The sequence below is a fragment of the Caloenas nicobarica genome, chromosome 1 (genome assembly GCF_036013445.1).
Source record: "Caloenas nicobarica isolate bCalNic1 chromosome 1, bCalNic1.hap1, whole genome shotgun sequence".
Lineage (NCBI taxonomy): Eukaryota > Metazoa > Chordata > Aves > Columbiformes > Columbidae > Caloenas > Caloenas nicobarica.
Genome location: NC_088245.1, coordinates 196,498,923 through 196,523,262, shown reverse-complemented (window position 1 = coordinate 196,523,262; position 24,340 = coordinate 196,498,923). Strand labels below are relative to the sequence as shown.

At 42.7% G+C, this 24,340-nt stretch overlaps 1 protein-coding gene across 6 annotated transcripts in view; it reads left to right on the top strand.

Annotated features, from left to right (window-relative positions):
• ZMYM2 (zinc finger MYM-type containing 2) overlaps positions 1 to 11,450 on the top strand; it is a 92,784-nt gene extending 81,334 nt beyond the window's left edge. For all 6 annotated transcript variants that reach the window (XM_065658108.1, XM_065658167.1, XM_065657838.1 and 3 more), the window contains 6 exons: positions 302 to 470; positions 1,355 to 1,506; positions 5,538 to 5,652; positions 6,711 to 6,962; positions 7,345 to 7,465; positions 9,821 to 11,450. In XM_065658108.1, coding sequence (XP_065514180.1) covers positions 302 to 470; positions 1,355 to 1,506; positions 5,538 to 5,652; positions 6,711 to 6,962; positions 7,345 to 7,465; positions 9,821 to 10,013 — 1,002 coding nt within the window. In that variant the 3' untranslated portion in view covers positions 10,014 to 11,450. The remainder of the gene's footprint in view (positions 1 to 301; positions 471 to 1,354; positions 1,507 to 5,537; positions 5,653 to 6,710; positions 6,963 to 7,344; positions 7,466 to 9,820) is intronic.
• Positions 11,451 to 24,340: the final 12,890 nt, after the last annotated feature.

The window sequence follows — 24,340 nt, the reverse complement described above, 5'->3', positions numbered from 1 at the left end:
TTATTTGGTACATCATGGGTTTGTTGTTTACTATGATATAAGCAATACAGAAATCCCATTTTCAGAAAATATTCTGTGTTATGAACCAGTTTGCAAGATGAATCAGAAATATCTGTGAGCTTAAGTAAACACTGTCCTCAGAAGGATGTTCAACACAGAATCTACCACCTGCTGAATGAAGCGCGTGTTTCTTTACACTGAAAATGCGTAATTTGGCCGGCAGCTCCCTCATTCTGCCCAGGTTTTGCGACGTTGCCATCAGCAGCTGTCAGCAGTGTTAACCACTGTTCTTCACTGGCAGGGGGTGAAGAGGAAAGCGGTGTCAGAATACCAGTCCCATGATGACAGCTCTGAAAACTCAGAGTGTAGTTTTCCATTCAAATATGCATACGGTGTAAATGCGTGGAAGCACTGGGTAAAGTCGCGACATTTAGATGAACAGCTGCCAGAACTAGAGGAACTGAAATCAAGTAAGTACTTCCAAAAATCTAGCATTCAGATTTTTATTTGGTAGGCAGAATTGCTATACTCGTCTCTTATTCCAGTTGAAAAATCAGAAATTTTCACATGTCCATAATGTTTCCACAACAACTGGGATTATTTCACCACAGAGTCACCCAGCTCTTTTTTTCCTAAAGAAGTTTTCCCTACTTGGTTCAAAATGCTGCATCTCACAGGCAAGCCAGGACAGCACCTTCCTGGCTCTTCTGACTTTCCACCACTATTTTGATTTTTTGTTTACATCCTGTTTTTTCCTGATACTCTAACTCACCTTGGAGTTCACAGCTTTTCTGGACTTCTAAATTGCAAGGGAGGAGCATCCTTGTCTTTGTCCTGGATAGAGATCTCCGTTTGAAACGGGCATTACCTGGCTGTGGAGCTCTGACGCGAGGTGACCTTCGCTCGCATGGAGCTGCCCTTTCTGCAGCGCTCCTCTGTGGGTACCTTCGCACAGTGAGGGAAAAGGGCCGTCGCTGCAGCTCCTGCTGTTATTCAGCTCCCACGTGCATCTCAGCACTGTGGTGTTATGCTGTTGGATCTTCAGAAATTGCCATTTGTCCCTCTGCAGCACTGTCTTCAGCATCTTGGGCCACTTGTGTGTCATCCTCAGCTGTGCGTGACAGTACGTTCATCATTGGGTGATACTGTATTTGGTTGATCAGACTTTACTCTGGTAGCCTTGTTTATTTTAATAGACTAACATTTGAACTACTTAGTACATTGAGGCTTGTTTATTCGTTAGTGGAGAGGACATCAAGCTGTTTTCCTGCTTTCCAAACCAAAAATAACCCATCCCACCCTCACCGTGTAATAATTCTGTTGTATAATGTAGCATTTTTTCTCTATTTTGCAGCAAAGTCTGTGAAATTAAAGGAAGATCTGTTATCACATACTTCAGCTGAGTTAAACTATGGGTTGACACATTTTGTCAATGAAATTCGAAGGCCAAATGGAGAGAACTATGCACCTGACAGCATCTATTATCTGTGTCTTGGGATTCAGGAGGTTAGTAGAGGCTGTAGAGATGGGAAGCAGAGCTGCTTATTTGACTGTAATCCATTTCGGTGGAAGAATGAGGATAATGTGGATTTATTGGCTAGGAGCTATTCTTGATATGGTCACTATGATCTGGAACACAGAGAGGTTGATGTGTAAATGACATTGTAGAAAGCTGTCCGTACAGAAAATGAGTTTGCAGACTTATCCTGAAAACTCAAATGTAAACTTGGTATAGTTTAATCATTTTAAGCTTCTTGCTGGGTTAAAGGAAGGAATTCGCAGTATAAAATGACATCGTTTTTCCAAATGCAGTGCTTCAGTTTGTTTGCTAAAGATGGTTAAATGTAAAAATGAATGTAAGAATGAAACGAAGCATGATCTCTAAACGTTTCACTAATTCAGTTACTTAGCATATAGTGGAAACAAGCTATCTGGAGTGTCTTTTTGGGAGAGTCTAATTTACTGAATATTGCAGACTGGCCGGACAGGCTTTTTTGTAGAGTGCAGGCAGCTGTGCTATATTGACTGTCTTACACACACTCCGCCCTCAAATTGCAATTACATTGTATTTCGAAGGTAAAGGGAGTCAGTTTAGATGTATCGTATGTGAAGACAACAACGTATAACTAGATAATTAGAAAAGCTATTGCACAACTTATCTTTTAATTAGAAGATATCTTAATCGTTGGTACATAAGGCAAATCATAGATAAAAGAAGCAGTGTTCAGAGCTTAGAATGCAGAAAAATTAATTTAAATTAAAAGGCAATAAAAATGCGTATGATATGGAAAGCAAGCTGTTCACAGGCTTTGCCGTCCTGCTTAAACTGTTTTCTACTTGAGGCAGAGGACTTGAATCGAATAACAATTTTAAAATAAAAATATTTTTTAAATAGTTAGTACTTCCACTATTTTTCTGTATTGCGAGTAGGCGAAATTAAGGAGTTAGCTGATATCTTTACCCTCCTGGTTGAAATCCGAGAAGCAAGTATTCACCGTTTGGCATTTTAGTCTGTATTGCTACAAGGCGTGTTTCAAATTCAGCTTTCTGCTTCTGCACTTGCATGATATACTGTTTCTGTATCTTTCTGTTGAATTGAAAAGGCTCTTATTAAGCTGATCAACAATACACAGAGTGAGGTATGTGTTTATAAAATGGAACTCTACCAATATTTTTTCTTTTTCACCTTTCTCTTTGTGCCTTTGACGTTGTTTGTGTACTGTGGAAACTAGTTATGTGTAAAGCTTTGGGGTTTTTTGAGGTCATCAGAAGCAAAGTTTGCGTGGCACAACACATTTATCATGGGCCCTAATACACATACGCAACTCTGGAACGTTACAGGAACATCTTGTGGCCATGCTACTGTAATTAGCACTCATACTTACTGTCCAGTGTTTAAGTTCAGGTGATGTTAACAGCCCCATTTCATGGGCCCAGTTGTGCCAGTGCTGTTCAGGCTGGCAGGAGGACGTGCCCGGTTCTGCGGAGTTTGCGTGTCACAAAGGCAGACAGCAGCAAGCGAGACAGAAACACGGGAGCGCTGAGCTGACAAGGGCTGCAGCCAGCATCTGCGTGCTAATGGCAAATGGCATGTACGTGGATGTGTGTTACCCTTCTGAACAAGCAGGTTTAGACAGGTTAAGGGTACACTAAATGCAACGCAGTTGTCACAATGTGCAACAAAACTGTGTTGCCTTCTAGTATTTTCTTAGTCCTTCTTTCTGTCTGACAACCCCGATATGAGTACTGAAAGAGCATAAATTGCTACTTAAAAGGTATTGGGTCTGTTTAACTCAGAAGGGACTCAGAGGAGATTAAATGATGCCATTTAAGGATAAAGTTGTGCCAAAGATCATCAGTATTCTGCTAACTTAGAGTAAGTTTCTCTTCAGAGGAGCAGAATTATAAAAAGAAAACTTCCTCCCCACCAGAACTACTGCACTCATTGTGGCTATGTATGGGCTCAGGTTGGAGCTTTTTCTCGTGGATGTAGTATGGTTTGCGCACAGGGGAAGTGCTCAGGAGTCTTTAAGTCTTAAGTTGTTTTTTTGACTTTGTAAAATAACTTTTTCGTAAAGGAAGCACTTGGAAAATCTGTTCCAGCAAACTGGTCCCTGGGTCACACGGTACATTTTCTCAGTTCAGGCTCATTCGCAGGTGAACTCGTTCTGCTTCCAGCCAGAAATGGTTCAATAATGGGTTTCATAACTCTGAAGTACTGACCCTGAAAAATGTCACACTTAAAAGTAAAGATCGTTGCACGGCCAGGTGGGCATCTCGTGGAGAGGGTTCATCTAGAAGGTGTTAGCCTGTCCTGCTAACATGCATTGTGGCCTTCGTTCTTTGTCCCAGTACAGATGGGGAGGTTTGAGGGGGTTTCATACATGCAATAATGGGGTAGTTTGGCCAAAATTCAGGCTGATGGAGCTTGAAAGTTGTTTGCCTGAAGGTGCTGTGCGCGGTGATTGAGCCTGTTCTCCACTGTGGGACTTGGAGGCATGTCCAGTTCCTTCCTGTTCGCTGTGATTTCAGCAGAGCTCATCTCAGGTGGAAACCACTTGTGGTCATCCTGCCCCGGCTGGAGTTTGCAGTGGCAGAGCACGGTGTTGTGGTGTGGAAAGGAAGGTGTGCGGATGTGCGGTGGGTGTCGTGTAGCAGGGGAGGCTGCAACATGACATCGTTCTGCAGACTCTGGGGTGCTCGTGGTCTGGGGGGCCGCACAGGTTTCTACTGGGAACGTCAGGGTTTAGCCAAACGCTCATTCTGAACCAGGAAACAGAAATATTCTTAGTTGAGTTCTCACAGGCTTGTGTGGGAATTGGTTTTGAACCAATTTTCAGTCTTAATTCAGTTTCGCTGGCAGTGTTCAGTGTGAGTGTTTAACGCAAACTGGAGAAAAAGAAAATTCATGGAGGAAAAACGTGCCAGGGAACAGATGGGCAAACCCCATAAAGCTTATAGTAAGCTGTATTGTCTGGTTTAGAATTGCTTTATAAAATCAAAATTGATATATATAGAAAGAAGCACATTTTGGGGAATATTGCGCTTTGAAGAATTAGTCAAGCATGTAATGTAAAATAGTTATCTAAATCAGGATGATGTGTTGGAGACTTCTGGGAAGTGTATTCATTCATTTTTCCCTATAAAACTAAGTACAAAGATAAGGAAGTCAAGATATGCTGAACCATCTAGTATAAATGAGGATTGTGTTTAATGTTATTTCAAGTATGTGTACGAAGTAGATGCCATTTCCAGGGGTAAATACATTTTTTTGTGTCTGTCACTTTATTGTATGCACTAGCAACAGGTCTGTTCAAGCAAAGAGAACACTGAGGTGGAAAATCTTAGAAGCCAATCCTGCATTTCTTAGAAATGTCTCAAGAGAGGATAATGTCAAATACTAGTCTTAAACCTCAGCCATTCATTCTTGGTAAAGGTTCAAAAGAGTTTCTGTCTGTAAGGTCAAGAGGGCTAAGATAATTAGACTGCAGAACAGGCACACGCCTTGCACCATCCTGTCGTTTTTCTTGCACTGATGCATATCATTACCACAAATACATCGTTGGGGTTTTTTGCTCCCACTTCTGTGTTGAAGATGCTTTTGTCAGTGCCCGGAATTTTCATTTAAAATGACAGATTCTTGCTAATTTATTTTTTCCTTTGAAGACCTAGGTAGAGGAAAAGATAAATGAGTTGGGTTTGGTTTTTTGGTTTTTGTTTTGTTTAGGTTTGGGGTTTTTCATGCATGTGTGTGGTTTTTTTCAATAACTTCTCATTCACTGATACAATGTTACACACAGGAAAATTTAGAGAAAAATGTTAGAGTTGTAATTAATCTATGATTCTTATCCTGTTAGAAATTTACAGCATACGTTATTTTGGGGGCAACTTAAATACTAAATATTGGAAAAGTGTCATTGCTTTATTTTTAGATTTTTTTTTTTTGAAGTGCAAGCATTGTACTGAAAAAGAACCCTATAGCACAGGATTTGCTCTGATGTGAAATTGTAAATATTGTGTCTCTTTCTTTTCTATAGTATTTATATGGAAGTAATCGAAAAGACAACATATTTATTGATCCAATCTACCAGACATTTGAACAGGAATTAAATAAAATCCTTAGAAGTTGGCAACCAAGCATACTTCCAGATGGTAATTTTCTTTTTGGTCATGTATGTTTTTCATCTCTTAATGGTTCTGTATTCTTAAGCATGTAAATATATACAGACATTTTATGCATTGCAATAGTAATTGATTAAAAATCATAAAGATATCATCTAAGAGTTCAATTAAGACTTGTTCTTATTTTCTTATTTCTTGGTCATCCATGCTGCAAGAGTTGATTTTGCCACCGCCTGTTAATCTTAAATTGACTATCCATTTTTAGGAAAGAAAGTTAGAATAAGCAGCTGCTCTTCGACCTGCGTTTATTTTTTTTTCCCAGATGGGAAGCAGGCAGACAAGCACTGGGCTGTGTGTGGGTAGGGCTGACAAGCTCTGTGTTTTAGTCTTCCTCAGCTCAACTGGGAGGACTCTCTGCCATGGGCCTTCTGCTCAGGAGGATCATCAATTAATAGAGAAAACAGGAATTTTCCTCAGCAGATTGATGCTGGTGGTGAACTGCAGAATCCACTGTTTTTCCATCTTTCTTACAGTTTTCTCTTGAGTGAGGGCTTGTCCTTACAAGCCCCTTTCCTCTCTCTTCTTGATATGGGTTTTTCTCTGTATGGCATTGGGGAGACTCTGTATAGGACCCTTGCTGAACCCTGGTACGGTCCAGGAGTGCTTTCCCAGTGAGATATCCATTAGTAATAAGAAAGAAGAAGCTATAACTATTTGGAGACCTTTCCTGAGCAGAGCAAAATTAACTAAAAATACACTTTTTCTGAAGAGATTAAGATTAGTCCCTTGAACGTTTGTTTTTATGTAAGAACATGAGGGAGCCGCTTGTAGGCAATGCTGTTGTAATTAAACAGGAATGTATTCTGTGTGAAATCGCCTGTACTGATATTTCCCATTGATTGTCTCTTCTTGAAACAGTATCTGTGTCTTTTAAGAGGTGGTTTTGGGGGTGTGGACATATAATTAAATATGCTTTTAGAGGCTTCTGTCATGAGCGTTTTGCTAAATTTTAATAAACAGAAACTTGATCTTTTGCACCTGAACAGTTTATGGGATAATGTATTTTCTCTAATATTCTTTTTTCGAAGGATCAATATTCTCCCGAGTTGAGGAAGATTACCTTTGGAGGATTAAACAGCTAGGATCACATTCACCAGTTGCTCTTCTGAATACTCTGTTCTACTTTAACACTAAATATTTTGGCCTGAAAACAGTGGAGCAGCACTTAAGACTTTCTTTTGGCACTGTTTTTAGACAGTGGAAGAAAAATCCTCTAACAATGGAAAGCAAAGCGTGTCTTCGATATCAAGTGTCTTCCCTGTGCAGAGCTGATAGTGAAGGTACTACAGCAGTTCCAAAATAAGCATTGCAGAAGCATCCACACTGTGCTCCTCTGAGGGACATCTGGGCACCTTACCAGGAGCCAGAGTTCTGCCTTTGCCTAAGGTTTAGCAGCTCTCAGCTCCCAGATCTTTAATTGGAATGTGTGGCCCGTGGAGACTACACGGTCTCTGCGTTACATGATCCCTTTGAGCCCACTGGTCTCCATGCTAAATGCTGTGACGTTGTTGTGGCTGTGGGTTGCATTTCCAGTTTGCAGATATGCACAGTTGTGGCGACCGCGTTGCGGTACTTGGTGGGCTGCCCGCTCTGGGAAATATACAGAAAAATGTGAAATAACTTCAAGTTATAGCTTAGATGTTGTTGATTTTCTTCTTAAAGATAAAATTACTACTGGAAAAAGGAAACATGAAGATGATGAACCAGTATTTGAACAAATTGAAAACACATCCGATCCAGCTAGATGCCCTGTGAAAATGTTTGAGTGCTATCTGTCTAAAAGGTAAGTATGATACAGGGTTGATGCAACATGAAATAAGCTCAAGCAAAGGGAATGGCTTGAGATCTTCTGAAAAATATCTAAATGAAAGCATTGAAATCTGCAGTTCTGTATCTGGACAAGGTGTCCAGAAGTGTGGGAGCAGCAGAGTACTTCAATGTTAATTGTCAAAGACTCCATCTGGGAATGACAATATGATTCAGTTTTCTTACATGGAAACATCAAGTATCTCTGCAGAAAATTACCAGCAAGGGATCTGGTAGGTTTTGCTACTGAGGGCTTTGGTTGTGAGGTCCCTGTCTCTTCAGTAAGAATTGGATTGAGACAGTGGATTTACTTCATGTTAAGTCATTGGGAATCTGAAATGTAGATATTTTTGAGATACCTGGTTTGAAAGCACGCTGAAAACATTTAGTAGTAGAAAAAATACTACTGATGGTAACCCAGCATTTAGAAAAGCTTGTTTCCTTCCAATCTGTGCAGAAATTAATATATTAAAAATAAAAGCTTAGGCAACTCTTCTAAAAAAATTTAATTTAGTAGTTAAGTGTTTTGGAAGTGTTTGAAAACAGGATTTCATGGGAAATACTTTTCTTTAATTGGAACAGCCTTTCGAGCAACTGATTTTAATGTAGATTTTATGTAACTCTAAGTGAAATACAGGCAGGTGATACCAAAGAAATAAAATCACATTGTATGTATAACACAAATCAAATGAAGTATGAGACCAAACATTGTTAGGAAACAACATCTTACTCTTAAAGGTGAAGAAGGAACTTCAGCATAATGTAGGCAGAAGTGCAAGTATGTCATGTTATAGAGAGAAATGAGGTCTGTTAATACAAGCACCTGCTTTTCATAAACTCAGTTAATTCTGATTGTTGCAGGGGCTTGGGGGGTTTTTTTGCCTTCACACTATCTCCCGTCATGGTTTGGAGAGCATATATCGTTAAAAAGTTAAAGCTGGATTTTTGAACTGAAGTTGTATAGCCAGTAGGAGGGAGAGAAAAAATAATTTCTTTTTCTTTAGAAACATCTCAGTTTGAGGGAAAAGAATGCACTTAAACCCATCTGATGCATCATTCATGGTATGGTTTCAAGTCCTGCTGTCTTACAGTCACCGTTGCTAACCAGAGCAGCAGACTGCTTCTCGTGGTTCCACTTCTTATAGCATATACCTCGTGTCTTTGACATAATTTTAATAAAATACTTAATGTTTTAAAAATTATTGTCAAATTTAATGTTGTAATTTAAGGTAATATTGTAAAGCTATTGTAAAATTTAAGGTAATGCCAGCTGTTTGAAATATACTTGGCAATCAGTGGACGGTTGCAGCTGGAATTTCAGGATCCTCTCATTCCCAGCTGTCAACATTTGTATCATTGCTTGTTCCTATAAAAATACTGGCTTGTCAAAAAAGTAGGAAGAAGGTTAAAATATTTAAATTATTATAATATTTTGAACAGTCATATTTTGCCTCTTATCTGACTCTTAATCTGATTTATGTGAGAGCAGAACAAGGCAACATTCACCTCAGCGGGTGAAGAGCAACACCCGAAACCTTATCAGCCAATTTGGGAAGATGAGCTGGGAAAAATTCTCACTTTTACCAAAGGGACATGAAATAGAGTTGACCCTTGAAGTCTGCAGTATTTATGAAGGAGGGAGCATGAATGAGCACTTACACACATAGAATTGAAAATTATTTTCTGAGACTTGTCTAGATGGACAAAATGCTGGAATTTCCATAAAGTGGTGTTCTCCAGGGACTGGATCAAACTGCAAAGGGTCAGGATTTAAGAGATTTTAAGATTTAAAATGACCAACCCTTTGAGTAAAACAGGAGAAAGGATTTTAGCTTCTTGTATTTCAGTGCATCCCTCAGAACTACTGCCCGTGGTTTTCAAGGGAACCCCAGGCTCTTCATTCAGAGATCGCTGTGTGAGGCAGCGATGCGAGGAACTACTGATGTTGGTGTTAGGCCGAAAAGGCCTAACATCTGTCCATCGGGGGTTCCTGAATAGATAGAAAGTACTTGGTGGTTTAGCAAGTCCTGGATCTGCAAATTTTTGAAAGCTGGAAGAGTCTGTGGTCTCCTAGACAACTTGCTAAGCCCCAGGTGTCTACTTTCGGCTGCTCTGAGGACACGGGACGAGGCTGGGCTTGGGGCAGACCCGGCACGGCTCCTTCTGTGAACAAAACTGCATTTCTCCACATTAACCTGTTTTGGTTTGGTTTGGTTTTTAACTTGCCTAGGTACAGTTAGAGTTTGGTTCGTGCAGGGTGTTGGAACTGCTAACGTGCTGTTTTGTCCTGTCAGGCTGTTTTTGTAACTCCCCTCTGTTTTCCCCTTTGCAGCCCACAGAATCTGAACCAGAGGACGGACATGTTCTACCTGCAGCCAGAGTGCTCTGTCTCCACGGAGAGTCCCATCTGGTACACTGCCACCTCACTGGACCGCAACACTTTGGAAAATATGCTCGTACGGGTTCTTTTAGTAAAAGACATTTATGATAAAGACAATTATGAACTGGATGAAGACATAGATTAAAACAAACTTCCAAAAACCATCAAGAAAACCAAGAGCATTAGATATAGTCATGCTGCTAGACCTTTACTATGGAAAACATTTCAAGTTTACCCTTTGTTTTATGAGTTTTGTAGCAGTGTGTACCCTCACCTGGGTATTACCGTGTAAATAGTCTGTGAGTGAAAGTTTCCATTATTCTGCATAGTGGTTTTAGAAGACATAACAAACACATTTCAGATTCTTTTTTTATTATTTATTTGATTAGGTATGTTTGTAACTTTTTACATTGCAAAATATGAATGAGAATGTGCCATGTGTAATTTTTTTTTCCCTTGTAGTAAGAGACTTCCATATTGCACAACTCTGCTGTTGGAAGTTCCCTTGAAAGGAGGCTCTTTTAATGGGTTCTTAAACTGGATGGTTGTGTATGGGTAGCACTACTAAAGTTTAGAACTTGCCGTGTCTTTCAGAATTTTTAAATAAATTGTAAACTAGTAGGTTTTTTACTTTTTAGTTACTGAAGCCTTATAAGGTTATGTAGAGAGATTCCATCTTATGTACCAAAAATAGACAAAAGAGAATGCTGTCAATATTGGTGTACTGTAATGTGAATCTATTCTGGTGAAAACATTTTTTGTTGCCCTTATTAAAACCTTAGTGTCCTTTCCTTATTTGTGACTCTCTCTCAATTGCCCCTACAAATAAAATATATATATGTGTAAATAAATGAATATAAGCTTAAAGCATGTGGTCATCAAGACATGTATTTTGTAAAAAAACATAACCAAAACCCCCTGAAAAAAAAAAAGACAAATGTCTGATGACAATGCTATATAATTCTTTTCCATCTTTTCTGACCATAAATGCTGGTACCTCATATTACTGTAAATCTGTCCTTTGTAGCCTTAGCAGAAGGGATTTTAATGCTGTATTACATAAAGTAATATGGTATGCTAAATTTTTAACTTCTGTTTCTCCTTGTGTTGCTGTATTTAAATACAGTCAATACTTGACTATGGGTGGGAAAATTCTGTTAACTAATGCCTCCATTCAAAAGCCATATGAGATGTGAAGTTGCAGAAAGTTGAAAGATATTTTTTGAAGAAAAGTCCTTTCATTTGTTCTGTTGTGTTCATTGTGTTTACTTTGCATAAGGAGTCTGATTTCTACATAAATGTTCAGCTGCTTAGGTTTTGTTACTTGCTCTTGTTTAACTGATGCAAGCAACCTGGCGGTTCATGCAATGGTTTTGCTAATGTACTGAAAAAAAAATGTAGTAGAATATTCTACTATAAAGTAGTGATAAGTTTGGCTCTCCTAAATGACGTTAAGCATCTGTTGCGAGGAATCGTCGACTAAAGGGGAAACTTTCTCTGTATATATATTACCACCTTAGGATTTATTTCTTCCAAGGGCTGCATGGCTTTTTCATTTTCCTTAGCTTAAAAGAATGCACATAGGGACACCTCTTTCTATATAGAGAAATAAAGCTTCAGTTGCTTTGTTTTGTTAAGCAAGTTTATTTAAATTTCTGCTATTCTTGTGTGTCCATGAGTATGTATTCATTTAGATATACCACTAATTCAAAAGTAGACGGAGATGTACATGTTTAATTTTTCATTTTTTTCCTGGTGACTCTACCTTCCTGTGAAATCAAGAAATGCTGCACCAGCAACAGTCAATAGATCACTAACAGCTCCAGTGCTCTTTTCCCTTTGTGAGTACATAAAAACCTAGTCCATTAATGCTTGTTTTTCTCAAGCAACAGCCATAGAATGTGCTCACGGTTCATAAAAATGAAAATCATAAACTGTAATCATGGTTTTGTTTGGGCCTCTCCAGTTGAACACCTGACTTGACCATAAGTTAAATTTAATGTATGGGAATCATCGTTGCTAATTACCTGCCTAAAACGCATCATGTGTTTAACTTGAATACTTAAATATGCATTTCAGTTTTTTGATCAATAGCAATAAGGATCACTTGTAGCCCTTTTGCTGTAGTTCAGACTTCAAGTATTCATCAGGGGCTTTAATCAGTCCCTGCTTAGGACAATGTTCAAATAACACCTTTGTAAAACTACAAACTTTTAACGTGAAGTGTAAAGTACCCTAAATCAGCACTGAAGTGTGCGTGTGTGTGTGTGTGTGTTCAGTGTTTAGTCATAAACAGAGTTTAAATTTTTGTTCTCAAAATCAGATTACAGATACTTCTTAATGTCAGTTTTAATATGGCATGCTGTGCAACAAACAGGCGTTTTCAGTGTCAGTAGAAAATCATGCTCCCTGAAGTTTATCAGAAATCGAATTATTATCCTAAATTCCTCCCATTTTCTACCCAAGATTCACCTTCCATATTGGTAAAAATATACAAGTTAGGTTTTGAAAGAGAAGTTCTTACACATAGATCCACGTTGGAAATATAAAGATGGTTGTCAAGAAAATGACTTTTGGTCCAGAAGATGGAGCTATTCCATCATCAGCAATAATGTTTTTCAAGTGTTTAGCTTTAGATCAAATGTTGTAAACTGCTGAGCTATTGCAGTCAAGAATGCTCAATGGCTCAATGTATGCATTTTATTCCTAAATTTGAATGGTGATGCAAAATGCAATAAAAGGCCTTAGGTCTGAAAAAATAAACATGCAAATTTATAATAATTAGGAGTTCAGGGCAAGTACATTACTTTGTAAGAACTGTCAGGAGCTGGACTGGAATCAGGTTGGTGTCATTGAGTTACCTGCAGGTTGCCGTGCAGGAAAACGTGTGGTGCCCTGTTCTACACGGAGCTCCCGAGTTAATGACACGTGTTGGGATCCTGCCCTCGCTGTCCACCCTCGGAGGGCGTGAAGTGGCAGCCGGGCTGTTCCGGGCATCCCTGGCAGCTCCGGCACAGCTCACCTGAGAAACGCAGCCCGGGGGCGGTGCAGATGGGGCTGGCACCGCGCTCCGGTGCGGGCAGGATTTCCCTGACTGCTGCAATCCTGCCAGCGCGTGCTCTGCATCTCCTCAGCTGGAGATCTGCTTTGGAACAATTCACACGTGAAGTAGCAGCCTCAAGATCTTAAGAAAATTAGATGGCAGCAGTAGGCAAATTACATACAAAATACAGTTCGTTGTGAGAAATAGTGAAAAATTCTTGCAATTTTCAGAAACTTGCTTTGTTAGTCATCTTTTTTTCTATAAGTAACTGTGTGCAGGCATTGAAGAAAATGCAGCTTTTTGTAATTACTGAACTAAGCATAAATTATGACAGTTAATTATTGAACAAAAGGTTGTGGTTGTGGATTAATTTTGATGTGTGCAATATTAATTAAAATGCTCAGGGTGTGACTCTATAATGCAGCAAAAATTGTTTTTCTAGTATCTGGGACTTCGTCTCGTAAGAGGCTGTGTGAATAGATGGGAAAACAGGGGAGGTGGCCCATGAACCTTGCAGTCCCAAAGGAGGAGGTGCGTGGAAGAGAAAAGGCATGAGTGGTGGTAGGCGCTCACCCCATTTCCATTTTTGCTGACCTTTTTTATTACGTAGAAGTGGGTTTTTAATGTTATACTTTCCCATTTTTGTCTATTACTGTTAGAAAGGGCAGTTAAATATTTTAATTTCCATTTTAGTAAACATTCACTTTTGAGTAAATTAACAATCGTTGTGCGTTATGTGATATACATTACGTGTAAGACAGAGTGTAGGAAAAGTTCCTTTTCCCTGGGTTTCCCATAGCAGAGATTCAGGCATGGATTCCAGAAATCCTTCTAAAAGAAATAACTTATTCTCAAGGTACAGCGTAGAGGAGCTCGAGCTCAGTGCCTCCTGAAGAGGCACCCCCAGCAGAAAACAAACTTGGGCAATTACACCCCCACAATCCAAGCCCCTGCCCCCCGTGCATCACTCTGGGCCAGCTGCGAAATTAGGTCTCCCCATTCTTCATTGGATCTCTTCATTTTCATCAGGTGGGCTGTCAATTACAGTCCTGACCTTCAGTTGCTATTTTGCACCTGCAGCTGGAGAAAAGGTTGTTGGGAAAGCAAAACATTCTTCTGTTTTGTCTTCTGTTAAATGCAGTTCTGTTCCTTTACTTGTCCCCAGAGAGGCAGCTCCCCTTCTAGCTTGAAGACCAAGGTGTTGTTTTTTTTTTTATTTAATAAACCAGAATGTTTCGAAGGTTCACAGCCCGCATAAGTTATGGTAAGTGAATTTAAACAGTTTCTAGGCAAGTTCTGTAAGAAGCAGGATACCAAATAATTCAGTCAGCTAAGCCAGTGTATTCCCTAACAGTGATGCAGAGAAAGTGGAGTGGGAGCTTTTTGATTCCTCTTGCACTGGGCTTGGGGACTCGTGATGAAACTGAAATTCAAAGTGTTTTAAGGCCAAGAAGGTATCAAGATGTAAAAAGATGTTAGGCTGTCGTATGTGACTCCTCAGGTTACAATAGAAAATGCTAATGATACTTCGGAAGCACTGAAGATTGAGTTACCCTTCGTTTAGGATTAGAGCGAAGCCGTGGGGTTTATGGGCTCTGAATGTGGCTGCAGTGCTGGACACACTGTCCCCATGGGCTTGGTTGAGATGGCAATTTCCGAATTCTCAAGTCAGAAATCTTTCCTCTAGCAGCTTTTCAATTTGAAATGTTGGCTGTGGGCAGGGCAGGGCCTGCACCGCGCTCAGGGCCTCTCTCGTGCTCTTCCCTTTACTGTCAGGTTGCTTCGGAGTTCCTTGCTGTTGCTCTCTGGTGGAAAACGCGTGACTACAACATGAGCCAAGTTCATGATTTGGTGCGAAATAAGCCTTGGGCAGGGAAGGAGCTGAGATGATAATTCCATCTCTTCCTTAGCCCTTAGTAAGGCATAATTGCACCTTAACGTTACCTTTTCAAAAGCTTCTGCTCTCCCCAGCCCAGGTCTGCCAAGCAAAATACCAGAAAGGATTTGAGTGAGACACTAGCATGGTAAAGAGCATCAGGGATATAGATATAGATGTGATGGTGACTAGACAAGCTGGTATTGGTGGACAAGAAGTGAGCAAAAGCACAAGGAGAAAGGACAGAAAAGGTTGACTGTATCCATTTTGAACAGTTAACAGGGTTTAGGAGCACAGGTTTAATTCATAATCTGATGATCCCTTACAAGTTTCTGTCACCTGTTCCAACTTCCCGCATAACCTGGCTGGGAGGATTTCACCCAGTGACTGCTGTGTGCTGCCACTGGGCATGGAAGTGAGGTCTATATTTAAATGTGCTTAGTCTGGCTTGTATTTTCAGGGTATCAGTATGTTGGTGTTTCCAAATACGTATATCTGGGAAATATTTGTATTTCCTCACCCAAGAAGCAGTTGTCTTCATGGAGCAAAGCCACCGATAGATACAGCAGTCACAACACATTTGCATGTGCGTAATTTGAGTAGGGAAGGATGCAGTTAAAGCACTGTATTGTGTCCCAGGTACTGGCCGGGCATCACAGCACTTCAACTAATTGCTTAATTAAATGTTTTTCTACCTCCAGTTTCCTTTTTTTGCTTGTCTGTTTTTGTGAAATGAAAGGAAGAGAATCTCTGGAGATAGCTGAGTTCTTGGAAAAATGCTTCAATGACACCATCAGTCATTTCTGCCATTGGTGGCAGGAGGATGGATGAGCTGGCTACGGGTGAGGAGCAACAGAGGAGCCCTTCTGTTTGTCATAGCTGGGAAAAGCAGCCCAGAATCTGTTGCTACCCTCATGAAGCATGGTTTTACTCGGCCAAACCAGTGCTGATGACAGTCCTGGAAACACTTCTGAGCAGAATATGTCTGCTGATGTTCACAAAAAGCATAGAGAGAAAAAGAGAAGATCAAGTTCCACTTTGATTTCTTGTTCAAGTAAGTTTTCAAACTCCAAGGGTGTAAGTATGAATGAGACTTCAACATGACCTGGGTTTTGCTTTCCCTGCCATGTGGCGTTTCTGGGAGAAGTGGCTCGTGGCACTTGGCGAGGGCCGTTTCTGGCTGCCACCCTGCCTGGCGGCAGGGGCGATGTCAAGGCAGCAGAAAGCAGCTCTCTGCCTTCCTGACCCGAGTGCTGAAAGCTTCCTAGAATTGTTCCCCAAGTTGACACCTTTATTGTACTGTTTTTACCTGCTTTTACCCGAGATGGTGAGAGTTTGACAGAGGGGCAGATGCTGAAAACATGTGTCCCTCTTGTCAGCTGGCGCTTACAGCCATGCAGGAGCTGAAAGCTCTGGAAAGCAAGACGTGCTGGTGCCGAGCAGGGGAGCAGCAGTTTGGACTTGAGAGGTCTGGGAAGAACAAAACCCAACATTAATTAAACCAGCTCATTCTTTGAGCGATGGCGGTTTCCTGAGTTTTGGTTTGTACACTTTAAAAAATAATAATAAAAAAATGCTTCGGTGACTGGTTTTTCCCAAGCACAAGCAGGCTGTTGTGGTTCCTCTCAGAAGAACTCGAGAAAGGGTCTTCTCCTCAGTACAAGGACAATTGGGTTCATTAGCATCTTCTTCCTTTATTTATTGATTTATTTATTTAAATGATTGTTCCTGACTCGCAGGAGAGGGAAGTTTTCAAAGCATCAGTGAGTTGTGTCATGTGCAGTGTGCATAGATACTTGCAAGTCCTCTGTTTTTACGCTAAAATTCTGGTTCATAAAACATGAAACTACTTTGTCCTTTCTGGGAAATGAACAGGAACATTATAGTCATCTGTGTAATTTAAAGTCCTGACATTTAATTTGTGTCAAACCACTAAAAGTGCTTTATTGGTTTTAAATATGAAATATTATTTTATTTCTTAGTATTTTTGCTGAGTAAGCAGTATGCGTCTTCACAGAATCACAGAATGTTAGGGATTGGAAGGGACCTCGAAAGATCATCTAGTCCAATCCCCCTGCCAGAGCAGGAACACCCCCTCAGTCTCCTCTTCTCCAAGCTAAAGAGACCCAGCTCCCTCAGCCTTTCCTCATAAGGGAGATGCTCCACTCCCTTCATCATCTTTGTGGCCCTGCGCTGGACTCTCTCCAGCAGTTCCCTGTCCTTCTTGAACTGAGGGGCCCAGAACTGGACACAATATTCCAGATGAGGTCTCACCAGGGCAGAGTAGAGGGGAAGGAGAACCTCTCTCGACCTACTAACCGCCCCCCTTCTAATACACCCCAGGATGCCATTGGCCTTCTTCGCCACAGGGGCACAGTGCTGGCTCATGGTCATCCTGCTGTCCACCAGGACCCCCAGGTCCCTTTCCCCTACACTGCTCTCTAATAGGTCATTCCCCAACCTGTACTGGAACCTGGGGTTGTTCCTGCCCAGATGCAAGACTCTACATTTTCCCTTGTTATATTTCATTAAATTTTTCCCCGCCCAACTCTCTAGCCTGTCCAGATCTCGCTGGATGGCAGCACAGTCTTCTGGTGTGTCAGCCACTCCTCCCAGCTTGGTGTCGTCAGCAAACTTGCTGATAGTACACTCAATTCCCTCATCCAAGTCGTTGATGAATATATTGAATAGTATTGGTCCTGGACTGACCCTTGAGGGACTCCACTAGATACAGGCCTCCAACTAGTCTGTGCCCCATTGACCACGACTCTCTGGCTTCTTTCCTTCAGCCAGTTTGCGGTCCACCTCACTACCCGATCGTCCAGTCCACACTTCCTCAGTTTTGCCATGAGGATGCTATGGGAGACGGTGTCAAATGCTTTACTGAAGTCAAGGAAGACCACATCCACCGCTCTGCCATCATCAATACTCCTTGTTATGTCTTCATAAAAGGCTATGAGGTTGGTCAAGCACGACTTCCCGTTGGTGAAGCCATGTTGACTGCCCCTGATGACCCTCTTATCCTTGATATGTCTTAAGATGGCACCAAGGATAAGGTGTTCCATCACTTTCCCAGGGATGGAGGTGAGGCTGACCGGTCTATAGTTGCCCGGCTCCTCCTTCTTGCCTTTTTTGAAGACCGGAGTGACATTTGCTTTCCTCCAGTCCTCAGGCACCTCTCCCGTTTCCCAAGACTTGGCAAAGATGATGGAGAGTGGTCCAGCAATGACTTCAGCCAGCTCCCTCAGCACCTGCGGGTGCATCCCATCTGGACCCATGGATTTATGGGTGTCCAGATTGCTTAACTGGTCCCTAACCCAATCCTCATCAACCAAGACAAACTCCGCCATTGCCCTGCCTTCCTCTGGGGCCTCAGGGGTACGGAGCTCCTCAGGACAGCCTCCGGCAGAGTAGACAGAGACAAAGAAGGCATTCAGTAACTCTGCCTTCTCTGTATCCTCTGCCACCAGGGCACCCACTCCATTCATCAGTGGGCCTACATTGCCTTTGGTGTTAGTTTTATCTGCCATGTATTTGAAGAAGCTCTTCCTGTTGTCCTTGACCCCTCTCGCCAGGTTTAACTCTAAGGAGGCCTTAGCTTTCCTAGTTGCCTCCCTACATCCTCTGACAACAGCCTTATATTCTTCCCAAGTGGCCAGCCCCTCCTTCCATGATTTGTAAACCCTCCTCTTCCACTTGAGTTTGCCCCGCAGTTCCCTGTTTAACCACACAGGTCTCCTGGCTCCCTTCCTTGACTTCCTACGTGTCGGGATGCTCTGATCTTGAGCTTGGTAGAAGCAGTCCCTGAATGTTAACCAACTATCTTGGGCCCCTTTACCTTCAAGCAGCCTTGCCCACGGGATTTCCTCCAGCAATTGTCTGAACAGGCCAAAGTCGGCCCTGCTGAAGTCCAGGGTTGCAATTCTGCTTGGTATTCTGCTCCCGCCACATGAGATTCTGAACTCCACCATCTCATGGTCGCTGCAGCCAAGGCAGCCCCCCACCTTTACTGCTTCGACCAGACCCTCCTTGTTAGCGAGGACGAGATCCAGCAGCGCACCTCTCCTAGTCGGCTCCTCCACCATTTGCATCAGAAAGTTATCGTCAATGCACTGGAGGAACCTCCTAGACTGAGGCTGGCTGGCTGAGTAGTCCTTCCAGCAAACATCAGGGTAGTTAAAATCCCCCATAACAACCAGAGCCTGTGACTGTGAGGCCACGCTCAGCTGCCCGTAGAAGGCCTCATCAACATCCTCACTCTGATCTGGTGGCCTGTAATAGACACCCACAACAGTATCACCCCTGCCAGCCTGCCCCTTAATTCTCACCCACAGACTCTCAACTTGCTCCTCAACCGCACCTGGACTGTACTCTATACATTGTAGTTGCTCTCTCACGTAAAGAGCAACTCCACCACCTCGCCTGGCTGGCCTGTCTTTCCTGAGAAGGACATAGCCATCCATGACCACATTCCAGTCATGTGAGCTGTCCCACCGTGTCTCTGTTAATGCCACCAGATCATAATCTCCTGACCGAACGCAGGTTTCTAACTCCTCCTGCTTATTCCCCATGCTGCGCGCATTGGTGTACAGGCACTTCAGGGAGCGAGCCGAGTACACCGATTTCACCCTAGGGGCCTGGGGGGCCTCCTGGTCTTTATCGATTCCAGCATGCTGCCCCACTGATGCAAGCCCAGCTACAACCCCATCCCCCTTCGAATCTAGCTTAAAGCCCTGCAAATGAGCCCTGCTAATTCCTGTCCCAGCATCCTTTTACCCCTGTGGGATAAACCTTTCCCACATATCACTGACCGGACTGGTGTCTTATAAAACCAGCCGTTATCAAAGAACCCAAAGCCCTGCCTGTAGCACCAGTCCCGAAGCCAATCATTTACGGACTTAATTTTTCTATTCCATCCCACACCATCACCCGAAAATGGAAAGAGGGAAGAAGAGATAACTTGAGCCCCAGACTCTTTCACCATTCGTCCCAAGGCCTCGAAATCTTTCTTCATTTCCCTCAGACTACAGGATGCAGCTTCCTCCCCATCTGTCTGGAAGATCAGCAGTGGGTAGTAGTCCATTGGGTGCACCAAGTTGGGGAGCGCCCTGGTGATGTCCCTGATCCGGGCTCCAGGTAGGCTACAAACTTCCCGATGATGAGGGTCAGCTCTGCATGTCGGGCCCTCTGTCCCTCTCAGAAGGGAATTGCCTACTACAATTACCCTTCTTTCTTTTTTATCAGAGGCAGTCTTGGAGGCATGGAGTTGATCGCCTCCTCCTATGTGACCTTGTAGGTGGTTGAAGAAAGTTTTTACAGTGAAGGTAGTGAAACACTGGCCCAGGTTGCTCAGAGAGGTGGTAGATGCCCCATCCCTGGAGACATTCAAGGCCAGGCTGGACGGGGCTCTGAGCAACCTGATCTAGTTGAAGATGTCCCTGCTCATTGCATGGAGGTTGGACCTTCAATAGTCCCTTCCAATGCAAATTATTTTGTGCTTCTGGGCAGTTTCTACCACTGGGATCATGTTCATTAGTGATCTCTGAGCACATATAACACACCTGAGACAAATAATTTCTTCTTTTAAGAGGAAATGTTCTTTTAGTACTAAGCATTTTGCATAATAATTATATTTTCACCCAGTATCAAACACTACTTCTGTAACACAAAAATTGCTATGTGTCTTTTAACCTTTGCAAGAAGCTCCTTTCATAGGAGCTGTATGGCCTGCCGCGGGGAGGTCCTGAAGCAGTGGTGAATGCAGGAGAGGAAAGCAATGATGTTGGTTTCCATGAGCTTTGGACACAGCTCAAGGGATGTATTGTGGTGATTATGTTTCTCAGTTACAGTAAGACTTAATTCAGTTAGACTTTTTTCTGTAAATGGGAATATTAGCTCTGTTTACTATGTATTGCTGTAGTTTCTGCCAGATTCGACTTGCATATGTCCTGGGTTAGAAGAAGTCTTCATAGAAGAAGAAACAATGTGTGCCACCAGGCAAGTACATTATACATATAATGCTAATCCATGATTTGTACTCATTTTCAATATAATTTTCAGCTGTCCAATCTTCCAAGAGTTGTAAAAGCTATTCTGGCTAAACAGGAATCTCAAGGCAGGTTGTGATCTGTGAGGGAAGGCAGACCACAGTGCCGCCTTCACGCGTTTCTCAGCGAGGCAAAAAGCATGGTCAAGTACAGACTGGAAACATTTCAGAATTACACGTATCCATGGCAATTGGTGAGAAGTTTGTTTTAAAGTAAGAATTTAGGCAATCAAAATCAGTTCCTTAAATAATATGTGATGCTGTCAGCACCTAAAGTGGTATTGTATTAATTGTGTTACAAGATGATGCATCAGAGCTCTCTGCTAAAACATACACTCTTGCAACAGAAGACAATTGTTTGAATTTTTTTTTTTTTTTAAACAAATCTGGTGTTGCTGACAAGACGAGAGCCTTTTTATGCCATTGTGTGAGGTGTCTGAGACGGTCACGTGCGCTCGCGCGCAGCCAGTGCAGGACAAAGCCCGCAGCGCATGATTGACGCCACGTACAATGAAAGCTTGATGTAACCACATTTTTGTTAACTCTGTGAAAACTCAGGAACACAAACAACGCAGGTCTCAGGGAGTTTCGTATTAAAGTGAAATGAGATACATTAATTATATAGTGCTGCTAACAAGCAAAAGATTTCAAAAAAATCAATTTTATTTAAGAATGAGGGGGAAAACAGCAATCTAATTTCAACTCTCTTCTTTTCCTTCTGTTTCAGTGCTGCTGGTTTCCAGACATACAGATTTGCTACAATAAAGCAGGACAAGATAGAGCCGATGTTAACCTGACAAATTTTTAAAAAATTAAAAGCAGTCAGGGGAAGGGTGGGAATTTTACACTGCACGTTTCTCTTTCCTATTTGACAGATCAGAGAGAAATGAGAGACCTGCAGCTGCCTCCAGCCATGGGGCCTGTGGGTACCACTCCTGGAGGAGGACTGACCTGGGTGGCAAGGATTTGACTCCCTCAGCATGGAAGGAGAGGTGCTGGGAGACAGCGCTGAGTCCTGGCGGCCCGGGAGAGGCAGCTGGGTCCGAGACGGGGAAGATTGCGGTCTAACAGGAGCGCTCTGCCACCTCGTGTGAAAGTCACTGCAATTTCCCCGACAGCTCCTTCATGAGCAGCCGCACAGGGGCCGAGCTCTCTTCATGCGCAGAGCCACAGGAGCACCACGCCGAGGACCATGCACCATGAATCGTGTGCGCAGGAGCACTGCGTTGGGACCACGCATCACGTATATAGGAGCACCACACTGAAGACCACGTGCCACGTATATGAGAGCAACATGCACGCAGGAGCACGTATGGGAGCACCACACCGTGGACAGGTTTGGATGGTGATCACAGGGGTTTTTTGTGGCAGTTTTGGGAAATGTTCAGAGGAGAGTTGGGATGACCCGTACACAGCATCACCACATCCTCCCTTGTACACAAAGCGATTGTGCTCTTGCAAAGAGAAATTGCTGGGCTAAAATGGCTGTGCCCATGGACACGGAGCCCAGAGCAGGTGAAGTCTGCAGGGCAGAGGAAGCCCTAGCCACATTTCCTTCTATGTTTTATGGAGAGCATGTCTTGGCTGGGAATGCTTTTCATCAGGAAAGAGGAGATGTATTGCAGTAAAAAGAAGGTGCATGCTGCTGGGATCTCTCTTGGAACTGTGTGGTGTTCGTGGCCCTCAGTTGTCTCTGCTCAAGCCCCACAGACACCCAGTACCACTGAGGGGCTTTCAGGCAAGAGGGTATGGGAAGAGGTTATGATGGAGTCCCTAACTCCAAACTGACGATAAGAGCCCTGGGCAACCTATGGCAGTCAGAGTGAGAAGCAGTGTGGTCTGGGGCCACCCAAACCACTGACTGGGGAAAAAGGATGCGGGGGAGGCTGGGGAGGGAGCGGGGTCTCTGGCTGGAGGCAGGACTGGAGGTCTCTACCCAGCACTCGTGGCACTGGCGACCATAGCATCAAAAGCTGAAGAAACAAATCTAGAGAAAATCATTCCAAAGGAATGAAAGGAAGAAATTACTCTAAAAGCTAGTGCTCTGCTGGCAGCCACCCCGTGGGTCCAGCCTCACCTGTTCCAGGCTTTCTGCAGGGTCAGATGGGGAATACTTGGATAACAGATACCTTTTTTGACTTGGAGATACACAGAAAAAACATTGCAGCAGTGCTAGAACACAGCACTGTGGTGGCTCTTGGAGTAAGAGAGGTTGAGCATCGCGCAGTGTTTGAAATCACCAGCACATCAGTAGCTGCTCCGTTAGCAGAGCAGTGATTAAGGGCTGTGAGGAGGAAAGTCTCCTTCTGTGGTACTGGGGTCTCCACCACAGCTCATCCCCTCGACTCCCTCCAAATTCAGTAAGAGAACAAGCAGGTTTGGGGCACAGCTCTCTGTTGTGGAAATCCTAATGCAGATATCTGAAGCAAATCAGATTAATCACTCTGCAGAAGTGCCCATGTCTGACTATGTACTCTAAAGTAATTCAGGCTTACTCCCATCTAAGCTTAGATGAGTTGAGTTCCATCCCAAATATACTTAAAAGATCCAAATAACTCTCAGGGTCTCTATTTCTTTTATCTAATCTGCTTCTTTTTCTAGATGTAACAGATGTATCCTGACATGTCAAAATCAAGAAGCTATCATGGAGGGGTGTTAGAGGAATATTTCCGTGTTAATAGCCATATCACATCTAGTTGTTTTCATAGCCCATGTGAGTTTGGGTGTCCTGAGCTGGCTGCACTATGGCTTCTCTGTATGGCTGTGTGGAAACAAACAAACAAAAAACCACAAGCAAAACCAAAACAAAAACCCAAAACACAACAAAAAAACCCCAACAACAAACAAACAAAGCCACATCCCGAAAAACCAAAGTGACAAAATTTCCCCTCCTTGCCTAGGTGTTACAGAGTATGAGCTGGCTAGATGCTACAGTAACTACTACCAGGTAAGTACTTAGATGCTTCTTGAAATGATCATTTGACTATTACTTTTGCTAAATAAATGCTGACTCAATGGTAAAATAAAACCAGCGAGGGATGGATTCCGGAAGAAATGGAAGATCTCTGTGGTAGCTGGCAAAAGGATCTGGTTTTGTTGGGCAGGAGATGAGAAACGACTCCCTCCCCATGGGGACAGAGCCTCCGACAGCTGCAGGAATGGTCACATTAACTCTTATACTGGACCCTATTCACATGTCAGAGCCCTGTGACATAAGTGCAAGCGAAAAGTGATGGTGGTTGACTGATGCCCGTGGGGCTGGACTCGGGTAGCAGGAGAACCAAGACACAACAGGACCGTGAAAGCTACAGAAAGGCAGGATATCATCAGCCACGATGGAAGAATAAAAGAGATCCACTGTAACGCAGCCCTGAAACCTGGACTTTAGAAGAGATAACCAAAAATAAGTTAAACAGTGTAAAAAAAGTCCCAGCCAAGATAACCAGCCTTTGTAAAATGAGCAGGGAAGATTTTGTTTAATTTTGAAAACCTGAGCAAAGTCCCCCA